At 48.5% G+C, this 23,147-nt stretch overlaps 1 protein-coding gene across 1 annotated transcript in view; it reads left to right on the plus strand.

Annotated features, from left to right (window-relative positions):
- The window catches only part of LOC146035293 (epithelial sodium channel subunit gamma-like), a 29,281-nt gene extending 6,563 nt beyond the window's left edge, over nucleotides 1–22,718 (plus strand). The window contains exons 2-12 of the mRNA XM_083158654.1: nucleotides 1,877–2,236; nucleotides 4,725–4,936; nucleotides 6,322–6,452; nucleotides 8,102–8,265; nucleotides 14,831–14,935; nucleotides 15,084–15,204; nucleotides 15,884–15,956; nucleotides 18,585–18,642; nucleotides 19,767–19,840; nucleotides 21,288–21,363; nucleotides 21,873–22,718. Of these exons, the coding sequence (XP_083014780.1) occupies nucleotides 1,877–2,236; nucleotides 4,725–4,936; nucleotides 6,322–6,452; nucleotides 8,102–8,265; nucleotides 14,831–14,935; nucleotides 15,084–15,204; nucleotides 15,884–15,956; nucleotides 18,585–18,642; nucleotides 19,767–19,840; nucleotides 21,288–21,363; nucleotides 21,873–22,082 (1,584 nt within the window). The 3' untranslated portion in view covers nucleotides 22,083–22,718. The remainder of the gene's footprint in view (nucleotides 1–1,876; nucleotides 2,237–4,724; nucleotides 4,937–6,321; nucleotides 6,453–8,101; nucleotides 8,266–14,830; nucleotides 14,936–15,083; nucleotides 15,205–15,883; nucleotides 15,957–18,584; nucleotides 18,643–19,766; nucleotides 19,841–21,287; nucleotides 21,364–21,872) is intronic.
- Nucleotides 22,719–23,147: the final 429 nt, after the last annotated feature.

Genomic DNA, 23,147 nt, shown 5'->3' on the forward strand with positions numbered 1-23,147 from the left:
ACACATAGCTCCTGTTCTTTTTCACAGCACTACACGCACTTTTCATGCTACACAAGCCCTGATGATAAAGCCGCACCGGCTTTGAAACGTTGGCAGACATGCTTGTATTCTTTTGAAAACTTTGCACATAAAATTTGGATTCTACCCATCCAGCTGATCGAGTGCCGCCTGTTTCTTTGGGGGTCCCCCCAGGTCCCTCAATCTAACTCTACTGTTTGTATACCCATCCGAGGAAGGCACCGTGGCATATACCTCAGTGAAGAGAGTGCCAGTCAACCCTATAGATTATATATATATATATATATATATATATATATACAATTTTGTGCCCAAATCAGTACATATTAGGGGATTGACTCCAGGCTACACATGAGAGGCCTCACGGTAATAGCAAGGTCCAATACATGCACACTGGCGCCGGTGGGAGGGGGAGATACACACAGCACATCAGCACCAGGGATGGCCATCAACCATCGATGATTCAAAATCATTGATGTTTTTGGCCGATGTCGAATACTTTAGCCATCGATGGGGGAGAACCAGATCGTTTACCTCCATCAATGTCATGGTAGCACTTATGGGTTTTTCCCCCAAGTTACCGGGAAACGGAGCATCGCTCCACCCCTGACAACCCTGAAGAACCACCCCCATGTTCTGATGGGCCCATTGGCCAGTCAGTCAACAACAATGGATGAGCTTTGATAGCTAAAACTATCAATGGTTATCCATCACGTAGTTTGTTGCTATCGATGGCTGCGCCGATCGCCATCCCTAATCAACAGTAGGTTGATCCGCTGAGAAGGCAACGCAGGAAGGGCGGAGTTATCACTCACTCTCACCGTCAGCCGAGTTCATAATACAACTTGCACGAATGCTGCCTACTTCACCCCAGTAAATAGGTAAAGAGGGAAGATTCACCATGTCATTATCATACATTTGCCCCAGAATGTTGCTTGTGAGGGAAGTGATATCTGTGGGGGGATATGTATCAAGCCTGGGAGAGAGGCAAAGTGGAGAGAGATAAAGTACCAGCTAATCACCTGTAATAATGTGGTCAGTAAGATTTGTGAGTTGTGTCATTGTACGATAAAGCCTATGTTATTTCCCTTCTCGGAATGACAACATTTAAATATCGCCATGGAATGATTTGTGTAACCCAGGACTTACTCGGCGGCTGCAATAAAAACAGTCAGATCGGGGGCGGAGCTGACGTCACATGACGTCCCCTCAGACACATGAGCACACCTGTTTTTTTCCTGACACTCCCAGAAAACAGTCGATTACCACCCCCAAACGCCGGCTTCCTGTCAATCACCTTGAAAACGGACAGCGCTTAAAAAAATTCAGGACGGCCTTGCGCATGCGTGCTACCGGCTGTACGCATGCGCAATCTATTGATAATCGCCCAGCCTGAGAATTCAGTTCTGAATCAACTGTCGCTGACGATGCGCGCTCCCGTTCAAAACGGCTTCTGTGTGAACGTCGCTAGTGTATGTATAAAGCGGTATTCCTATATAATATATGAAAGCTGTGATGTGCGCAGTGAAAATTACACATTTATATCACATTAATGCCATAACAGATAGCAATAAAATGATCAGTATTAAAGTTATTTGGGAACATCCAGTCTTCCTTTAATTGGGTATCATCATAGGCAGCTTCTTAGAAGCTCTCTCTGTATTGCGCTTATAATTAGATCATTATTGTAGTTGTCGCTAAGGTAACAGGTCATCGCAACAAAAGGGAAACTGGATTAGAGGTCGTTATACCTTTGGGTCTTAAAACGCCTGTTTTTTTAAGAGCCCCTAAGGAGGACGGCGGGAGATATAAAAGCCGGGCATCCCCTGATCTCTGGTTCTTTTCTCTGATCTCTAAGCTGAGAATGAGCTACCCAGAAATGAAGACGTTGGCCTCCAGATCCTCCGACACCACCACGCTGAGGAACCTGGGCCGGACCATCTTGCAGCACACCTCGGCCCACGGTATACCCAACATCTTCCGCTCCCGCCACTGGTTCCGCCGCTTGGTCTGGCTGTCCTTTGTGAGCTTTGCCCTGTGCTGTGCTCTCTGGCAGTGCACGGAGATGGTGATGACCTACTACAGTTACCCCTCACACGAGAAGATCATGCTCATCTCCAGCGCCAAGCTCAAGTTCCCGGCGGTCACCATCTGCAATCTGAACAGCGTCAAACTCTCGTCCATGAAGAGCAGCTTCGCCATGGTTGCCTCCTTGCAGGTGTGAACCCCTGGAATGTCTGCTCCCTGTGTTCTCAGGCCTTACGTAAGAGTATCCGTGTGCCAGGGTGGCGTGTGTTTTTGAGCATGTTACATGATAAAATGCCTGTGTTACCACCATCGAGGTGTGTTACGTTGTGTTTCTCGCGAGTGGTTGTTATGGGATACATACGGATGAACAGAAAAAGTTCCAGATAAAAAAATTGCAATAGGCAATTTTTTATCTGGAACTTTTTCTGTCGAATTAAACCCCTTTTTTACTTGTGGATGACTTGGAGTATCTAATTGGTCCGTGGTCGAAAGAATCCATGATTGAGGACTAAACATACCTATATGTGCATGTAGGGCATAACCATAAGGTAAGCCCTGTTTATTTGGGGACGTGGGACCAGCTGTGGATCCTAAAATAAACCTTTGTGTGCAAATAGGGCAAGGGAGACAGGTCAGTAACACAGACTGGGTACTGTGTATGGAAAACTTTATGATACAGTTTCCATGATAAAGTCTCTCCTTGACTTATTTTTATATTATTGTTTGGTTGACTACCAGTGGAATAAGAAGAGGATTGAGGAACCCCTCTTGTCATTTGGGACAGCGCAATAGTTCTTCACCATTTTGTACAAAACTATCGATTGGTGTGGTAACCCTCGGTGAAGACTGTGCTGCAGTCCAGAGGCGCAAGTTTCTCCATTTTGTTGCTATTGCACTGGAGATTTTGACTAAGCGATTTTGTCTAAGTATATGATAGTCTATGATCTAGTCAAAACTGCCTGCACAGTCAATCTATGCTAGACAATATTGTCTAAGCAGGAGAACAATAGGAAGATTTTGGCTAACCTTCTAGGAGATTTTGACTATCTAATCAAAATCTCCTGCCAAAATCTCACCGTGTGTACACTCCTTTAGAGTAAACATCTTAAAAGTTTTACCAGCCCCATACACACGCTGAGATATTGGCTAATGGACAATTTTGACTAAGCAATACTGAGAGAGATTTTGGCTAGATGCACTGGTGATTTTGACTAAACGATTTTGTCTAAGTAGTGATAGTCTATGATCTAGTCAAAATTGCCTTTGCCTGCACAGCCATCTTCACCATCTTTACACTCATTATAAACTGCGATCTTCTCATCCCTGAAGGACCTGCAGATGTGGGTCTGACATTTATGGTTCATAAGCGGCCAATAGGGATGAAGCACTTGAGGTATCAGCAAATAAAATGAGATAATCTAAGAGAACAATGGGATATGGTTTCTTCTGTGTATGATATGGCTGTGTAGCTGGGTGACATCACATTTTTAGTGAGTTTAAATGGTAATGGATATGTGTTTAGGGGATGTTATACTGGTCAGTACATTATATGGGGAATAGAGTGAGCTAGGGTACTACTATGGGGTAAAAAATTAACTAAGGCACTACCCTAGGGCATAAAAAGAATTAGGGAACTACAGTGGGCATAAAACAAACTAGTGCACTATCATAAAACATTGAATGAACAAGGGCACTACCATGGGGCATAAAATTAACTAGGGCACTACCATGGGTCATAAAATTTACTAGGGCACTACCATGGGGTATAAAATTAACTAGGACACTACCATGGAGCATAACATGAACTAGGGCACTACCAAGGGACATATAATGAACTAGGACACTACCATGGGGCATAAAATGAACCAGGGCACTACCATGGGGCATAAAATGAACTAGGGCACTACCATGGGGCATAAAATGATCTAGGGCACTACCATGGTGCATACAATAAACAAGAGTCTTTAAAAGACTTGATACATCTCCCCCTTGTCACATACTGTTTCTCCTGTCACCTCTTTCGGGTTGCAGCTGCAGATACATACCCTCCAACTGTACCGATTTAGCCAGTACAGTACCGTTTTTTTTTTAAACGGTCTGTACCGGCTAAAAACGCCAGTACCGATTGTACCGGTTTCTAAAGGATTTTGGGAGTTGTAGTTCAGGACAACACCGACTGCTCCCCAGGGAGCGTGAGGGAGCGGCCAACCTGGACTACATCTCCCAGGGTACGCGGTATAGCTGTGGGCAGACTACTAGTCCCAGCAGGCTGTGTGCACAGTGACTAGTACAAGCCGCCACCAGGATCAAGAATGAGCAGCATGACGTCACCAGCAGTTTTCTTTCCTGCCAGCCAGACCCCGCACAGCCGACGGGACTGTCAGGAGTATAGGGACATTCCTGCCCAGTGCCTACGCTTCTAGAACATCAGGAACCCTCAGGAAGGGACAAACTTTTAAACGAACTGGATAGTTAAAGGTTCATGACCACACCTCTTTTATCCATGACCACACCCCAATCTATGGCCACACCCCCTGTACCGATTTTGGCATCTGAGATGTTGGAGGGTATGCAGATACCGAATGATGTGACACAAATACAACCTCCGTTTATAAGATAATTATATACATGTGGCTGCTACCGGTTGGCTAATTACTTTTGTTTTGCTGATTCCGCAGGACTCCGGTCTAGAACTGATCCACCGTAGAAATCGCTCCCATACTAATGTGTCCTCCGAGTACCCAGATGAGAGTGTGCAGTACGCCAGCGCCTTCAACAAATTTGCATCTGAGTTTAACCAGCTGGCGGACGAGCAGAAAATCGACATGGGCCACCAGCTGGAGGACATGCTGATCTTTTGTAACTTCCACGGTCAGGAATGCAACTCAAGGTAGATAAAGCTGGAGGCAGGATCAAGAGCGTAACTCCCATAGGTGCACGGCGTGCAACTGCTATGGGGCCCAGAGCTGAGGGGGGCCCATCTTTACTGTCTAAGTAATATGTTTTACATACATTTATCACCATCAGTTGGTAAATGGGGGGCCCTTACAAACGTTTGCTATGGGGCCTACTGATATCTAGTTACGCCCCGCCGCAGGGACAATAACGTAACCTCTTCGATCATCTCTTTACCTGCAACCCTGGTATCACGGGGTGCATCTGTAAGGGTATAAATCATTAGGTGGACAAGTTTTAGGTAGACAAGTCATCAAGCGGAGGAGCCATATACGGTACAGCAAGATGCAATGGCTTCTGTGCCAGTATAACCTACAAGAGGAGAGGCGGCTCCACCTTGCAATCCACAACCTATTAAAGGTTATTAGCGCCACCGGTCCGGCTTCTCTCAGATGTTTTATGATCCTGCTCTAATAACGGGAACATTCCAGGCTGTGTATGTACTTGTAGCGTCAGATGCTGTCAGCGCACACCCCACTAAAAGCATCATTATGTTCCGCTTGCAGCCTCTCTACTAATAAAGAGATTAAGCAAAAATGACAGAAACCAGCATCTCCCAGCACGTTCCTTTCTCATGACACATATGTCATACAACATGAGACCTGCTCGCTAGGCGGCCCAACAGCCACCCCCTCACCACCCGAATCCGCTCACTAGCATGCGAGGGGCTGTGTATGAGAAAAAATCCCCTCGCACCTTGGCGAACAGGAGAAACATCATTCGATGGTCAGTCACTATCAAATGATCCCCCCCCCCCCCTTCGCTAATAAAAGTCAGTCTAGACCGTTGATGTCCGGGCACTGATGTTTTGTGACGTCAGCTGTTCGCCCCAAGCAGGCATCGAAACACCGGCATTCTCAGGGGTACGCCCAACATTTCTATCGACGTGCCCACTGTTTTTGTGGGCAAAATGAAACGTTGGGCATCCTCCTGTCACCCCCCCCCCCTCCCCCCTCTCCCACCCATCCTGGAGTGAACGCCCCAGCGAGTGTGATGCTCGCTCCGGGGGTTTGCATATGCGCAAGCACAAAACCCAAACATCAGATTGGGGGGGAGGGGCGATTTTGGCCTGCAGCGAGTGGTGCAGTTGTACAGTAGATGTATCCAACCAACCAGTATCATTGATCAAGTACGGTCGATGAATTGACAGTCGCTGAATGGTTGCTATGGACAACTTCTCCTTTTATCTATCTCAAAGATCTAATACATCTCCCCGCTACACCATACAGTATATCACTACTTGGTGAAATACTCTGCAGATACTTTGTGTCCATTAATTTTGGATCCTCTCTCTCTCTCTCTTTCTCGTCCTTTTTCCAGTTTCTTCTCTGGTTTCATTAACTATAAGTTCGGCAACTGCTACACCTTCAACTCGCAGAAGCCCACCGACATCCGGGGGAACCCAATCCTCACACAACTGCACAACATAACCAAAGCCGGCTTCATGTACGGTGAGTAAGGGGCCCATCTCCTCTGTCATGTGTGGTTATTCTGGGATCAGATGATCGGGGAATATCAACAACTCAACAACACCAAGAGGGCGCTTAATAACTTCAATAGACCATTAATGATGTTTCATCCCCCCCCCCCCCGGAATATCTTTCCCGCTGTAGCCGATGTCTGCTTACAGCGTCTCCTGCAATGCCTATTCATGAGCTTATTGGGACTCTTGTTCCTGTAAGGGTATCCTTCCACCAAACGCTTCTAAGAAACACAGCCCGCAGCAAGTCATTGAATAATATAATCATCACCTCCGCAGCCTAAGGCCGGTTTCACACACTCAGGCTCCTGCCGGACGGTCAAATCCTGCACGGCCAGGGAGCCGTGCCGCACACAGTAGATTATCATGGAGGGGATGGCCACAGCCCGGCAGCCGTCCCTTCCAGTGGCGGGATCCGGCTGCAGCCGTGCGGCCGGGCCGTGACCGTCCCGTGTGAATGGACACAATAGTGTCCATTCACAACTACTGTGTGCGGCACGGCTCCCTGGCCGTGCGGGATTTCACCGTCCGGCAGGAGCCGGAGTGTGTGAAACCAGCCTAACCCAAACCCTCTCCGGTATTTCCTAGCCCTCCTACACTGCTGCCTAAACACAACCTTCCCACTGCCCTGCAACCTAACCCTAACCTCCCCACCGCAATCTAACTATGTCTGCACATGTTACATCTGCCCCACCTGCAGTGCAGCATGGTTTTGTCCATCTGCAAAAATTGCAGAATTGCGAACAGGCCTGAATTAGGCCCAGTGTACTCTCCTGAGACCCATAGGACTGCATGGCGTATGCACTGCCACAAACAATTTGCACATTGGCATGACTAGTAGCAATGGCGATGCAGGTAAGAGGAGGGGATGCAGTCATTTGGTCTACAGCATTATGGTCGACAGTCATTAGGTTGGACCTTTTGACTGTCGACCTAGACAATGTCAAACTAATTACCTGTCGAACTAATGACCTTTCGGTACTTGCGTATTATCACGGCGCACATCGCATCGCATACTATAAGGCATACGATGGTATGCGATTCGATATTGCGCGATGTTGTACAATGTCATACAATTTTAAAATTGTATGACACGCATAACTTCACAGGTATATGCGTCCCCTCGCGGGGCTCGCTGCGCTTGCCACGCTTCGTGCTCACCACACTATATAAAATCAACTCCACGCCGACGTGGATAGTGGGGGTATGAAAAGGTCGTAGGACGCTTACCGCTGCCCCTCGCCACGCTTCGGGTTCACGTTTATAGTGGGGGGTGGTGTGGGGGTGCATTTAACATTGTACGCACCCATTAGGGTGCTTATACAATTTTACATCATATATGGGGCAAAATCGCATCGCATCGCATGCCATCGGGTGTATGGCATGTGATGCGATCAAAAATCGGGCGACTAATTATCGTGGGCGCCGTGCTAGTACACAAGTACCGACCTTTCCACCTAGAACCATGTCGACCTTTTCCCATGTCGACCTAGACCCATGTCGACCTTTTCCCATGTCGACCTAATGGTGTCGACCTAATGACTGTCGACCATAATGCTGTAGACATTGTGATGTTTTGTATACTGTAGCCTTGTGTTAATCAGTATGTGTGCCTGGCAGGTCTGCACCTCGAGCTGTTCATCCAGCAGATTGAATATGTACGTGACATGTCCCACGCCGCTGGCATACGTCTGCTCATCCACGATCAGTCACAAATGCCGTTCCCGGAGGACGAGGGAGTGAATGTCCCACCAGGAGCGGAAACCGATATAGGCATGGTGAAGGTAACAGTCCTGTACGCTGTGCCCCAGGACTCCACACCCCTGTCTATGAAATACAGTGGGGGAAATTTACTAAGATGGGAGTTCTGTTATAGATGGGATGTTGCTATGGGCAACCAGTGGCGTCGAGAGGTGGAGCATGTACTTTTTGCCGGGTCTGTCGGAGGGTCCCGGGTCCCGCTCCCTTCTTCCCTGTTGCAGGAAGCCGCTCAGTGGGGAGAGAGATGACAGGCTGCCTCCAGGGCCGCCACTAGAAATTTTGGGGCCCGGGACTGACTTACAGTCCAGGCCCTCAGCGGCACAGCGCCATACCTTTGGCCGGCCAGCGTCCCCCCCGCACGCGTCCGCCGCCGTGCCCCCCCCCGCATGACAGCACCCCACCATTACTTACCATCATCCACGGTGCATCGTCCTCCAGCTCCTTCAGTGTCAACAGGTCCGGCGCGCACACTGCACAGTGCAGCCTTCAGAGCGCCGAGCCACTCTGTGTCCTAGGCTCGGCGATCTGCAGGCTGCACTGTGTATTGTGCGTGCCTGCCCGCCGGCGCCGGGTGAGGGTGGCTGGGTGAGGGTGCAGGGGTCTGTGGACAGCTGCCTGGGCCCCTCCAGAGCCCAGGGCCCGTGACAGCTGTCCCCAGGGCACCCCCAGTCGGCGGCCCTGGCTGCCTCTCTCCCCCAGCTCAGCACACCCTGCTCAGTGCCGTGTGCTGAGATGGGGAGAGACCCAGCTGTAGCGGCAGCCTGTCCTCTCTCTCTCTCATTTATTTTTATTCACAGGGTGACCCCTCCATTTTACTGGGCCTGACCGACCTGTCTTCGCCCCTGTGGTCAACCAGTCAGATACTATCTATTATCTTCTAGAAGGTGCTAAGTAAATAAGAAGTAGATTCTAATTATTTGCTCCAAACTTCTTTACTGTGAATACAGTCCTCTTGTATTACTGAAGTGATTGCTTGCTCCAGGGGCATATTCACAGGAGAGGGCACACTGCAGATGGCCCTCTCCTCGCCATGGTGAAGTAGGCTCTGGCATTGTACCAGAGTGTACGGCATATGCCCAGGTCTCCAGAAACATGGCGCCTGCTATGATCCGGAGACTAATTAGATTACTGCACCAATGGCCGGTTCCTTGCTCATCTGGCTCAAAAACTTAGGTTTGTTAAATCTGCCATTTAGGGCCAGATGCACTAAGCTTCAAAAGTGATAAAATGGAGAGTGATAAACAACCAGCCAATCAGCTCATGTCTGATATTTTTTAAACACAGTCTGTGACATGACAGGCAGGAGCTGATTGGCTGGCTATTTATCACTTTCCATTTTACCACTTTTGAAGCTTAGTGCATCTTGCCCTTAAGCTGGGTACACATCTATACAATCCCTATTTCTTGCAACCGTATGGCCGACCGTACTCCCGTCGGACCGTCCACAAACAACAGCCGACACGCATGTACACACCTGTACAATTTTACTTGCGACGTCCGATGTACTCCAGTCAAAACAGTCGCAATAAAAAGATTCTACCATCGTACACACTGTCTTGATATGGGCTATTGACACGTCACATGTGACCAAAATTATCATAATGGGCTGGGTTAGGGCATAATTATAGCAGTCACCCTTTTACCTATTAAAAATAAAACGGTGTGGGGTCCCCCCCACAGCCGTAACCAGCACCAGGCTGAATGAGCCGGGGCTGGTATTAAAAAATCAGGAAACCCGACAAATAGGGATTCTCTGATTTTTTTAAAACCAGCCCCAGGCTCCAGGACCGGGGCTGGTTCCCAAAATATGGGGACAAAATGACCAGGGGTCCCCCGTATTTTAAGAACCAGCCCCAGGCCAAACCAGCCAGCAGGGTAATGCCACAGCCGGGGGACACTTATTATATAAGGTCACGCTGCCAAAGCATTCAGCCCTCTGACCGGTCAGCCTGGCCAGGGGTCCTGGGGAAGTGGGGACCCCCCCAATAAAGGCCCCCCCCCCCCCTCCAGGACTTACCTGACCAGGCTGAAGCCTGGTGCTGTCCCCGGTGGCCCTGTGCGGTGGCCACCGGGCTGATTCAGTGTAAAAAAAATAGAATTAAAAACTATTGTCCTGTGGAACTATGAGTCCCAGCAAGCCTCCCCCGCATGCTGGGACTTGGATAACCACAGGTCCCAGCATGCGGGGCATTAAAGGGCCCGCTGGCACTTGTAGTTCTACAGAAAAAAAATAGTTAAATAAATACACACTGACACATTAGAAAATTAAAAGTTTAATACATACATTACACAAACACACTGATACTTACCTATCTTGAGCCCGTCGGTAGGTCGACAGCATATCGGTTGAACGTGCGTACACACTGCACTTTTGTACCGATATGGGGCCGTCCTGTCAGATGAAAATTAAACAGCAAAGAACCGTTGACCGACCGAGTATGGACAGTCAAGACATTTTTTTGCCGTTTATCGCTCGTACGGGACAGCGTACACACATATACAACTGAACGGCTGTCCGACCCAGAATGGAAGAACGGCCCGACAATTGTATATATATGTACCCAGCTTAAGTCTGGAATGTGAAAGATTCATTTGTAGTAGCGTAATTATTACATCTGGTTACATTTGGAAGGATCATGCCTGCCTGTTATGTTAAAGTGATCTGTAAGGGGAGATCCGGATTATCCTCACAGAGCTCGGATCATGAATAATAAGTGACTCAGTGACTCACCTGTACACAGGCAGAGGTAATTCTCAGTGTGATCTATAGTGAAGGTGCTGACTTTCTGGCTGTTTCCTCAGGAAGGGGGCTGCAAAGTTGGCACAGTGGGTCTGTGCAGGGGGTGTGGCTAAGCATAGGTGAGTGGTGTGTGGCATGGTGGCATTGTTGTGGTTTGGACCCAAACCTTCTCTCCCAACCGACCCCCCCCCCCCACCCCCACCCACACACAATGCGGATATTACCAATTAGTTGTACAACATCCCATCTTCAACAGAACTCTCATCTTAGTACATTTATCCCATACTTGCCTACTTTTGAAAACTAGTTTCAGGGAGATTATAGTTGGTAGTAGAATTTTGCACAGAGCCCCATTGAGGGAGTGTGTCATCATCCACCCAGAGGGCGAGTCTCGTTCCATATATGGAGAGTTTGGGAAAAGAGATTGTGAACGTGGCACCTAGCAGCGTGGGTGTGTACTGCTACATCTGAGAGGAAGCTTTTATAATTACTTATATCCAAATGTAGATGAGCCCAAAGCAGTTAGTAAGAGCTACTATACTTGGTAAAGTGCTGGGAAATGGTGCTGATGATTCAATGTAAATGTATCTGTCTCTCATTCCTTTTTCCCAAAAAAATGTAACAGTGCTATGTGGGCTAGGTGACATGAGGGAGATTGCTAGACTGATGAAGGAGAGAGGGAGATTGCAGCTATGTCAGGGAGTCTCCTGCAGAATGCAGGAGGGGAGGCAACTATGATTTAGCCTTGTTTCCCATGTAAATGCTAAATGAGTGATGTATTTTTCAGTTTTCACCACTAGATGGAAACCTAACAATAAATGAACACCACATCTATGGTTATTTATATATGAGGAAAATAGGGGCTGATTCACACCTGTTCGCGTGGCCAAACACACGGGTCCCCTGCAGCTAACACATCACCTCTCATGCGGCCACACGACCGAAAAATCATTCGATGTTCACTCACCATCAGATGATTTTTCTGCCGTTCGCTAATAAAACTCAGTCTAGACTGACGCAGATTGAAGTATTTGTGGCGGGCTGAATTCGGAATTTGGGATTTTTAATCCCCCTTCTGAACTCTCCCCAGGGCTGTCCTTGGTGCTGTCAAGTGTTGCTTATTACCACACAGGTCAGGGGGGTCCCGTAAATCGAGTTAACCTCCCGGCCCCCCACAAAGGTAGGCAAGCCTTCCAGAATCCGGTCAGCCTCCCGTGACACCCCACCGCGGCAGGTCCGTGGGAGCAAATCACACGATTCGTATCTTTGTAGCCCCAACCACCCGCTGTGCAATGCCTGAAAAACCAGCCACGCCCCCACACTGATCATCTGCTGGCCGCCCCACCCCCATCCCGCCCTGTCAGCATACCTCCCAACATCATACCTCCCAACTTCTGACGTCCCCGAGGCGTAGGGTGACCAACTCATCCCTTTAATCCGGGACACATATTAATTACACAGGTTCTGTGGCTGGCTTTCACCTGGTTTTAAACTGCCACACCTCAAGACTCCATTTCACCTGGTTTAAAACTGCCACAGAACCTGTGTAATTAATATGTGTCCCAGATTAAAGGGATCAGTTGGTCACCCTCGGTGAGGCGGGACGTAGCTGCTGCAGGAGGGACACAATGCTCTATTCCTGGACTTTCCTCTTAATTTAGGATCACCATCACCTGTGTTGAAACACCTTTCTTATCAATTAACCTGTTTAAAGCAGGTGATGGCAATCCTGGATTAAACGGGAAGTCCAGGAACAGAGCACTGTGTCCCTCCTGGAGAGGGTCATGAGAGGTCTATGTCAGTGGCCGTGCCTCACTGCACTGTCTGCCCTCTCCCAGGGGCCAGGAAGTCGGCAACCCTGACACAGGTTTGCCGATTGGCAATAAGAGCTATGATGACATATTTATGAATCCATATATGTAGCTGTTTTCAGGGGAACCCACAAATATTAGGGATTCCCCAGATGTAATTGTGGTACTCTTTACTTAGAAGGGCGCCCACGATTTTGATCGTGGGCATCGTTAGTAAAAAATCTCGGGCATCTCGGGCATTGAATGCACTAAAAAATCGGGTGCGATCAACCGACGAGATGCCCGAGATTTCCCATAGGGAACAATGTTAAATGTCTCAATTGACCCAATTTTCCTGTTCAATGCCTCAATTGACCCGATTTTTCCATAGGAAACAATGTTAAATGGGCCACAGAGGCCAAATAGGCACCCTGAAGTGTATAATGGCCACCCGAATTGTTAACGCCACCCCACGATCAACGTCAACCCGATGCGTGGCGAGCGCAGCGAGCCCGCGAGGGGCGGCGGTACGCGTCCTACGACCTTTTCATACCCCCACTATCCACGTCGGCGTGGAGTTGAGAATAGAAAGTGTGGCGAGCGCAGCGAGCCACCGAGCCCGAAGCGTGGCGAGCGCAGCGAGCCCCGCGAGGGTACGCGGACAGCTGTGAAGCCCGCGAGGGGACGCGGATACCTGTGAAGGTATCCGCGTCCCCTCGCTGCGCTCGCCACGCTTCGGGCTCGGTGGCTCGCTGCGCTCGCCACACTTTCTATTCTCAACTCCACGCCGACGTGGATAGTGGGGGTATGAAAAGGTCGTAGGACGCGTACCGCCGCCCCTCGCGGGCTCGCTGCGCTCGCCACGCTTCGGGTTGACGTTGATCGTGGGGTGGCGTTAACAATTCGGGTGGCCATTATACACTTCAGGGTGCCTATTTGGCCTCTGTGGCCCATTTAACATTGTTTCCTATGGAAAAATTGGGTCAATTGAGGCATTGAACAGGAAAATCGGGTCAATTGAGACATTTAACATTGTTCCCTATAGGAAATCTCGGGCATCTCGTCTGTCGCATCGCACCTGATTTTTTAGTGCATTCAATGCCCGAGATGGCCGAGATGGGCGCCCTTCTAAGTAAAGAGTACCGTAATTGTGTAGGGATCGCAGCAGATCTCTCTATTATGGGCCTGCTTCTGGTTCACTTGCAAAAGCAAATTCTCTCTCTAATGGAGAAAACCATGCTGCACTGCAGGGGGGCAGATGTAACATGTGCAGAGAGAGTTAGATGTGGGCGTTCTTTTGTTTCTGTACAGGGAAAATACCGGCTGCTTTATTTTTACACTGCAATATATACTTCAGTTTGACGTAAAAACCCCACCCACATCTAACTCTCTCTGCACATGTTACATCTGCCCCCCTGCAGTGCACATGGGTATGTCCATTAGAGATTCATTAACAGGATGGTCTCTAGAGAAGGCCATACACATGCAGATTTATCTTCAGATCTGGCTGGTTGGAACAAAAACATGGTTATGGATGAGAGCAAATGACAGTTGACCATTTGCTTGGAAATGTTTTTGTTCTAACCAGCCAGATCTGAATCTTACTAGTGTATGGGCACCTTAAGAGACACATGATTTGTCCACGTGCAAATGTTCTTCTCACATTGCAATTTATTTTTTTATCACTTTTGCCTTCAAAATGTGGATTCTGATCAATTCAGTCCCACTCAAGTGGACACAATTAAGACCACAACCAGTGGTTCCCTCGCTGGCTGGAGGCATGTGCTAAATGTCAGTGTGCCCTACTGCAATTCATTATTTTCTTCAGTATAATTATATCTCCTTATACAGTGCAGCGTGGTGGCACAGTGGATAGTCTTGCTGCCTCCCCGCACTGGGCTTATAGGTTCGATTTAAATACAGGACCCAGTCTGTGTATAGTTTGCATGTTCTTCTTGTGACTAAGGGCCTGATTCAGTGGTGCATGGACACAAATACCACACGTTCTGCAAAACTGATGTCAGGTGATGCGCTGGCATTTTTAATTTTTTTTTGTAGGTTCATATTGAGAGGCTAAAGTCCCCGTTTGTCAGTCAGTGCACGGAAGGTGAAAACCTAAAGAATTTCTATAAGGATGTGTATGGTGCCGGGTATACACGGGAGGTGAGTGCCTACCAATCTAACTCTTTCTGCACCTGTTACATCTCCCCCACCTGCAGTGCAGCATGGTTTTGTCCATTTGAGAAAGATTTTGCATTTGTCACCATCTGTGAATCAGGCTCATGTCTCTGTGGTATGTGATTTACCCCAGGCCTGTAAGCGGACGTGTGCCCAACAGAACATCATGGAGAACTGTGGCTGCAGTCACTGGGAATTTGCTTGTCCAAAGGAGTCTGGGTATCCAAAGTGTAACCTCAGCAACACACAAGTCCGTGAGTCTCTTCTACTGAACGCGTTCACTTGTTAGTGTGGGTAATGTAGACGATTTATTTTTAGCATGATCTGAAGGAATCTCTGAGGGGTTTATTTACTAAATCAGGGTTGTCTACCCTCCCGGAATGGCTGGGAGGATCCCGAAAATCGGGTCCCCCTCCCGGGCCCCCCTGGAAAGGTGGGAACCCTCCCGTTTTAAATTGATGCGATTCGTAGCTTTTCGGCAGAGGGGGTGGGGCTAAATATGCAAATTGTGCCAATTTAGCCCCACCCCCTCCTCAGAGACCCGCGAATTGTGGGATTCACATTACTGGGGCAGGGACTAATGATGTCTCCATCAGCCCCGCCCCCAGAAGTACTGCTGACAGTCTCCTCTCCAGGGTTCTCCCGGACAGGAGAGTTTAAAAGTCAGCAACCCTGTACTAAATTGCGGGTTTATAGAAGTGAGATGTTGCCCATAGAAACCATATCCAAGCTGCTAACTTTTTGAAGGTGCTAGATAAATGATAAGTACAATTGTATTGGTTGCCATGGGCAACAGCTCCACTTCTATAAACCCACACTTTAGTAAATTTAGAGATTGTTCTCCAGGCACCAAAATCCTGTGGAACGACGAGTATAATGAATGCTGTGTTACGTTGCTGTGTTTGCCCTGACATTGTTTCTGTGTCGTTTAAGGTGACTGCGTAAAGCTGTACGAATTCAAATTTGCTCATGATGAGTTAAACTGTCACTGCCCCCTACAGTGCAAGTAAGTCTGTACCCTCTGCCAATCAGCATTGGTAATACATGTGCGTGGTTCACACTTATAGCATGCCCTAATAGCAAAACAGTGGCAGGGTATATGAAAAGGTGCAACACAAGCGAAAGGTCGACATATAAAAAAGGTTGACATGGGTGTTTCCCTTTTTTGTCAGTGTTGACACCTGTTGACATGGACCCCCAATTAGTGTAGCAGGTACCTTTGCTCTTGCTCGGTACGTTTATCGTTCCCAATGATCTTAAACATAAAAAAAAAGATTTCAAAATCTGAAAAATCGTGAAAAACCTTTTCATGCGTTACCATGCCAACCTTTTGCTTGTCTCAACCTAGAACATGTTGACCAGTGTGAGGTGGGCGGCTGTGCAACATGTATGTGATTATTCTCTGTTTTACCCGCCTGCTAATGTTACATACACTTTTCTAGAGAATGTATCTATGCAAAAAACAAGATGGCTGCCTGGGTATAATTACCCTAACCATCGATGTTTTCTGGCCACCTTAATGGAGCTGTGGCTATTAGGAGGATGAAATTTGTTTTGCTACAGAGAACAGCAATGTAGTGTTCTGCTCCTGTTGGGAGGACCATGAAGGTAGGGATGGCCATCGTTGCCATTGCCATCAAAGTCTGCAACTGTCCATCAATAGTGCTTAACTATGCAATGGATGACCATCGATATTTTTACATATCGATGGTCATCCATTATATTTAATTGATTGGCCTGTGGGCCAATCAAACACATGGGGCGGGGCTTCACTGAAATCGGGGGCGGAGCTATACTCAGTGTCCCGACACTTTTGAAGAAAAAAAAAGCAAAACATTGTTTTGCTATTCCATCGATAGAGGGAAACCATCTATCCCCCCATCAATGGCAAAAGTATTTGACATCGGTCATGAACCATCGATGATTTCAAATCATCGATGGACGATGGCCATCCCTACATGAAGGACTGATGTCTGACTGACAAAGAACGCTTCAGCTGCAGGATGGCAGTTTTCCAATGAAGGGACAGAAGTTATGAGAGAGATCTGCTGCTTATGGCGGGCGTGCATTAGTCAGGGCTTGTGTAGTGTACAGGGGCGGTGAGCTTATTGCTCTGTGCCGGCTGTTGTGAGATGAGGAAGCTCTGATGTGGCCACAGAGCACATGACACAGAACTCGAATAACCATGAACCTGCAGCCTGTGTGTTCAGCTGACCGCAGCAGTCACAACATGTTGCTGTGTAAGTCACATGCCGGATCAGGGAGAGAAGAAGGAATCTCGCACCACTGCCTGAGTTAATTAAGGGGCATACACACAGAGTGATTTTGTGCTCTTTTCTAAGCAATCGGACTAGATTGGTTAGAAAGTAAGCACAGATCTCTCCGTGTGAATGCCCGGAGCGATTACGATGTGCGGTCCTGCATATCGCTATCGCCTGCTACAGATTTACAGATCTTTAGAATATCCGCCATCGGCTGTGCAACACCGCCAACACAATGTGTCTGTGAGAAAAGGAATTCACAGACATAATACTGGTACTGGCCGACGGACCAGGGATTTATCATCTGTTCAATTGATATGTGGGGCAGAATGTACCCAGAATAAGTCTGTGGAGAAGAAAGAGGATATAGGGGGTGATTCGGCTTCAGACGTCAAACAGCGAAAAATTGCTCTCTTCTCTCTCCGCAGCGCTGTGTGAGGGATCTATCACTGATCCCTCCCTGCTGTCCCTTGCGTTACTAATCGCATATGTTCGATTGCAAATTCGATTAGTAAGAACGTGGTAGCTGTCGGAGACAGGTCGGCGGATGTTAGTACATCCTGCCCTCTCTCTCTCTCTCTATACTGTTGAAACATTTGAATAAAAATACCATTAAAAACAAAAAGAACCTGGTTCTTTTTGGATGTGAGGGAACACCACTGTACCTAGTGAGGCCCTTAGAATCTGCGGCTGGAGCATACTATCACACGTATAATCAGGGCCGGCGCCACCACTAGGCAGCTCTAGGCAGCTCTAGGCATTTGCCTAGGGCGTCGGCACCTGGAGGGCGGCAGTTCGCCCCTCACCCCCAGCATATAGCTGTCGGCGTCCCTGCAGTGCTGGAGCACGCAGGGGTGTCCGTGCCGCGGGGGTACCTGCGGCGCTGTCACTGTATAAAGCTGCTGGCGGCAGCGGGGTCCCTGCAGTGAATAGAGAATAACTAGCGCTATGCGCACGACGGCGCGGGAAGCGCTTCTGATTTTGAAAACACTTGCCGCAGGCTGATTGGCTGAATCTCAGCCAATCAGCCTGCGGCAAGTGGTTTCAAACCCAGAAGCGCTTCCCGCGCCGTCGGGCGCATAGCGCTAGTTATTCTCTATTCACTGCAGGGACCCCGCTGCCGCCAGCAGCTTTATACAGTGACAGCACCGCAGGTACCCCCGCGGCGAGGACACCCCTGCCCCCTCCAGCACTGCAGGGACGCAGACAGCGTCCACCACAGATACCACCCCCCCCCCCTCGGGCACCGGGGCGCCCCCACCCCGACTCGCCTGGGGCGCTCCGGTGCCTTGCACCAGCCCTGCGTATAATATGTGTATCATACAGTATATACAGTATAATAATATAATGATCAATTGTTTTCCTTCCTGCAGGGAAGAGCTATATGAACTGACTGTGTCTGGGTCCCAATGGCCGTCCACTGCTTTTATTGTAAGTCAGCCATAGTGGTAATCGCAGCAGGTAATAGGGGCCCATTTACTAGTAAATATTTGTGGCTAACCCCTGAAAACACCATATTCGGGGGCTAGCCGCAAATATAAAGTACCTCCTGAATGTAAGGGAGGGACTGCAGCATGATGTCATGATGTCAGCTACCTGCCTGAGCAGGTAAGGGCCCACCCAGTGTGTCTATGGGCGTGCCCACCGATTTTGTGGGCACACCCATCAGGGCCAGATAAAGCTTTCGGGGGGGGGAAGTCACTTTAGACAGGGGGCCCCCTGCCACTTTCGATTACTGGCCGCAAACTGCACGTGAGAATATGACATTCAAAACATAGAGTAAGGGCAGTATAAACTTGGTCAATGGGTAACTGCAGGGGGCGGGATTCATATAAACATAAATATATATATATATATATATATATATATATATATATATAAAATACCACATGAAAAGCCTGTGTTTGTCCCTCTGTACCTTACTCTGTATGAGACCTCACATGCTTAGCCCTGCCTCTGATTAAAAACCCTCCCATGATGAGGCCACTGCTGCTGCTGTCCTCCATGGGCCTGAGAAGCATATGATGGGCTCCACCAAGCAGAGCTCAGCATAAGCCTCTCAAGCCTCTGACCTCTGGTGCAAAATCTCATGGGAATTAGTCAACTCCCAGTAATGCACTGCACTCTTGTGCCGTCAGTTTGCCTTCGCTCCGCAGCAGTAATCATTGTCACATTGGCAGATAGGTGAAGCTGCAGCATTACCCCACTCCCATGTTCAAAACCTTTAGCTTTAAAAATACATGCCAATCACAGGGGGCCCCTAGATAGGGGTAATGACACCCCCCCCCCCCCCTTAATCCGGCCCTGACGCCCATGAAACGCTGAGTATCCACCCCAGAATGCTCCCTGGCTGTCAATCAGGCAGCGAGCCGCCCAGCGAATGAAAATTTTGTAGAAAGTGCTTGATCTGCAAATGCGCATTGGAATATTTTGCTTTGTATTTCATAAACGCCAGGGCTCAGTGGTTCTTGAAGTTCACATTGATATGTATCATGGGATCCTGCAGATCTTAACAAGGGCCCAGATCACTCACTGAATCTTTTTTTTCCCTTTAGGAGAACTTCTCCAGAGAGCTGAAAGAATGGGGCGGGCAGATGCGAGACGTGGCGGATAACCCATCGCTTATCAGGTAGTTCCTTCTCTGGAACAGACTCACTCACTGCTCATCTAAGTGACGTGCGAGACATCTGCCCATTGGCTCTAATCTGATGGCAGGATACCTGCAAATCAAGACCAGTTTGGTATTGCCTGACAACAAATGTAGCTGTACCGAATCCAGCCAGGACCATCAAATCAGAGTATATTGCATTGGGCCCGGGATCCTGACTTAGGGCCTGATTCAGACCTGATCTCTGGGCTGCGAGATTTTGGAGGCTAGTGAGCAGGTTAAAGTTGCCCCACCGCCGCAGCGACCACATTCCCCCCCTGCGCCCATGTGCATGGCTGTGAATGCACTCACAGCTGTGCACATGAGGGGAAAACCACTTCAAACCCCTAACTACGGAATGGTTTTCCCCTCTCGACACAGTGCAGAGTAAGTCTGGACTTATTTGGCGTTGTGATGGGCGTGGGGAGAAGGAGGCCTTCTGGGAAACTATCCTAAAACGCTGCGTTACCGCCCCCCAAACACCCACGGGGTGTCAATCACCTTGCAGGCAGCCACTGATGGCTAGCCAATGCAGACACCCTATGCACGACAACTCGCGCATGCGTACAGCGTGCCGTGTGCATGCGCGGCCATCCAATATTCAGCAGCCCTGCGTTCTAATCTGAATCGGGCCCTTAGAGCAATAATGGTTCCATTCACTTACTTTTCTACAGGGCCCATATTTCAAGCTACAGGCACCTTACAGATACATGACGGTCAGAATCTGCCTGGCGTGGGGTTGACTAGTGTCTACATGCCCCTACCGTGGGAATATCGCTAATTGGTGCAATGTAAAAGGGCCTCTGGGGCCCACAGCCGGAACCCATAGACCAGGCACAGCAACAGGGCAGGTATTAGTGATATCCAGCCTTCAGTACAGATGGCTAAAACAGAATAAATGAGGTGCTGTGTAAGGGCCTGATTCAGGCCCGTTCCCTGGGCTGCGTATGTTCGTAGCCTAGTGAACAGATTACCGGCACTCGCTGCCCGTTCGCAAATGCCCCCCCCCCCCCCCCCCCGGAGCCCGAATCCCGTCACTAGCATGCGGCTGAACGGGAGAGGAATCATTAAATGGTCGCACACCAACAAATGATTTCTCTCCCTTTCGGCAATAACAGGCCGCGCCGGTGTGCAGGGGAATGCCCAGTTCGCTCCCGGGGTTGGCTCATGCGCATATTCGCGCATGCACATTCGCAAACCCGCTACCATCGAATGAATCAGCCCCTAAGTCTCCTGTGCTCGAGCCTGGATGTCACTCAAACCTGAACTGTTAGTCTAACTTAGGGGGCAACAGACCGTCTGGACAGGGGTCTGCCTGCTACAAATTAGGGTGGAGCACACACTAAGGTGGTTTGAGGAAGGGGGGGCCCCAAATCGGTATCTCGCTTAGCCCCCCATGAGGTCTAAATCTGAATCTGTATTTCCGCAGGGATAACTTCGTCAAGGTTGTGGTGTATTTCAAACAGCTAAACTTCGAGCTGATAGAAGAGGAGCCATCGATGACGGTGAGAGATGGCGATTCTATCGCAGCGCGAAACTGTTTATTTCTTCATTTCCAGTCATAAAATACAAAGATGTGAGAATTCCTGGAAATAGCTATAACAATACAATGACATATCTGCACGATGGTTATTTGTATGATTAACAATATCCATAATTCAGCCTGAGTTGTAGGTTTGCGAGTAATTGCAGAATGACAACTCCTTACACTAGCATGCGGGGGCCAATCAGCACACGGCAAGGCTGCCCCGCATGCTGGGTCCCTCCCGTTGTAGAATGTACCAATCACTTTGCTAATATGCAAATGCTTTACTGAATACTTTTTGGGGGTAGAAATCAGTGAATATCACCAACTTCTGTTTATAGGAGGCGCAGCTACACCCAGAGCAATAAACACAATTTTTGTATATTCAAAATATAATATATTTGTATTGCACAATTGCTGAAACAATTAAATTATTACAATTGAACAATTAGAATTATGGGTTGTGTGTTTTCATCCTTCTCCCTATAGGAAATTAACCTGATATCTAACATGGGCGGCCTGGTCGGCCTCTGGGTTGGCTTCTCCGTGTGCACCTTGGCTGAGTTCTTCGAGTTGTTCCTAGACGTGCTTCTGCTGTTTGTCCGGCGGTGCTTCAGGACAGTGAACAAGGAGACCTACTCAAACCCTTACATGCAGAACCAAAGCCCCATCTACCTCCAGAAGACCACCAAACTCTGAATGGCGAGAGAAGGGGATCTGCAGCATTGGAACCCTAATAGACATGACCAGCAAGGCATACATATGACTGCAATGAGTGCTATATTGTGGCTTCTGCATTACTCTGTCCAATGGCAGGATACAGCCATGCATACATCTCATCTACAGAAGAAACAGTGACTTCTGATGTCTGGGGTCCCCATGGGGTCAGTGATCGCCCTCACCTGTAACATTTCTCCACTCTGCCCACTTCCACTTCACCCACGTCTGTATAGTGTTGCAGCCACAGTGGCACTATGGGCAGTGGAAGAGAGGAGACTGTCACTGCTGAGCAGAAGCAGTCTCCTCTTTTTACTGTCCATTGTGTACTGCTATACAGACACAACCACATCGGGCAGAGAGGAGAATTGTCACAGGTCGGGCCCTGGTTCCGCCTCTTTTCCACTGGAACCGCCCCTGTTACAAGTGCGCATAATATTTTGCTAATATTTTGAGGGGGTGTGGCCATGCCTCTACCAGAATCCAGGGGAAATGACTGGAATCCGACAGTCTCCCAGATATTCCCACAGCGCGAACATATCTGGAACTATCGGGAGTTTTCTGGATTTTGGAGACCGTATGTATTTGGTCTATCATAGCATGTTTTATACTCCCTGGAATGCTCATTAAACTATTGAAATGAATGCCTGTGTGTACGATGTCTTGGGTTATACATAATATCTCGCTTTATAGCGTAACAAAAGGAATAAAACATACATTGTAGCAAAAGCATCGATGATCTGACCAATGTTTACACTACGTGGGCTTGTACAGTATGTAAACGGCAGCTGCTTCATTGGTATTGTGGCAGAGCCAGCATTCCCCCACATAAAAGTAATGTGGAGGATCCAGACCAGGTTTTGGTAGCAGTGACAGAATCCCAGGTGTAAAGGTGCGTACCCACAGTACGATTTATGTTCCGTATGATATTGTATACGATTTCCAAGGAAAGTCCCCAGTGGTCAAAAGCATAAGATTTGTGCTTAAAATAACATACAATGTGTATAAGATATCATATACGATATGACATCACAGCTGTACTACACT

The sequence above is a fragment of the Crinia signifera genome, chromosome 9, assembly GCF_055691185.1.
Source record: "Crinia signifera chromosome 9, ASM5569118v1, whole genome shotgun sequence".
NCBI lineage: Eukaryota > Metazoa > Chordata > Amphibia > Anura > Myobatrachidae > Crinia > Crinia signifera.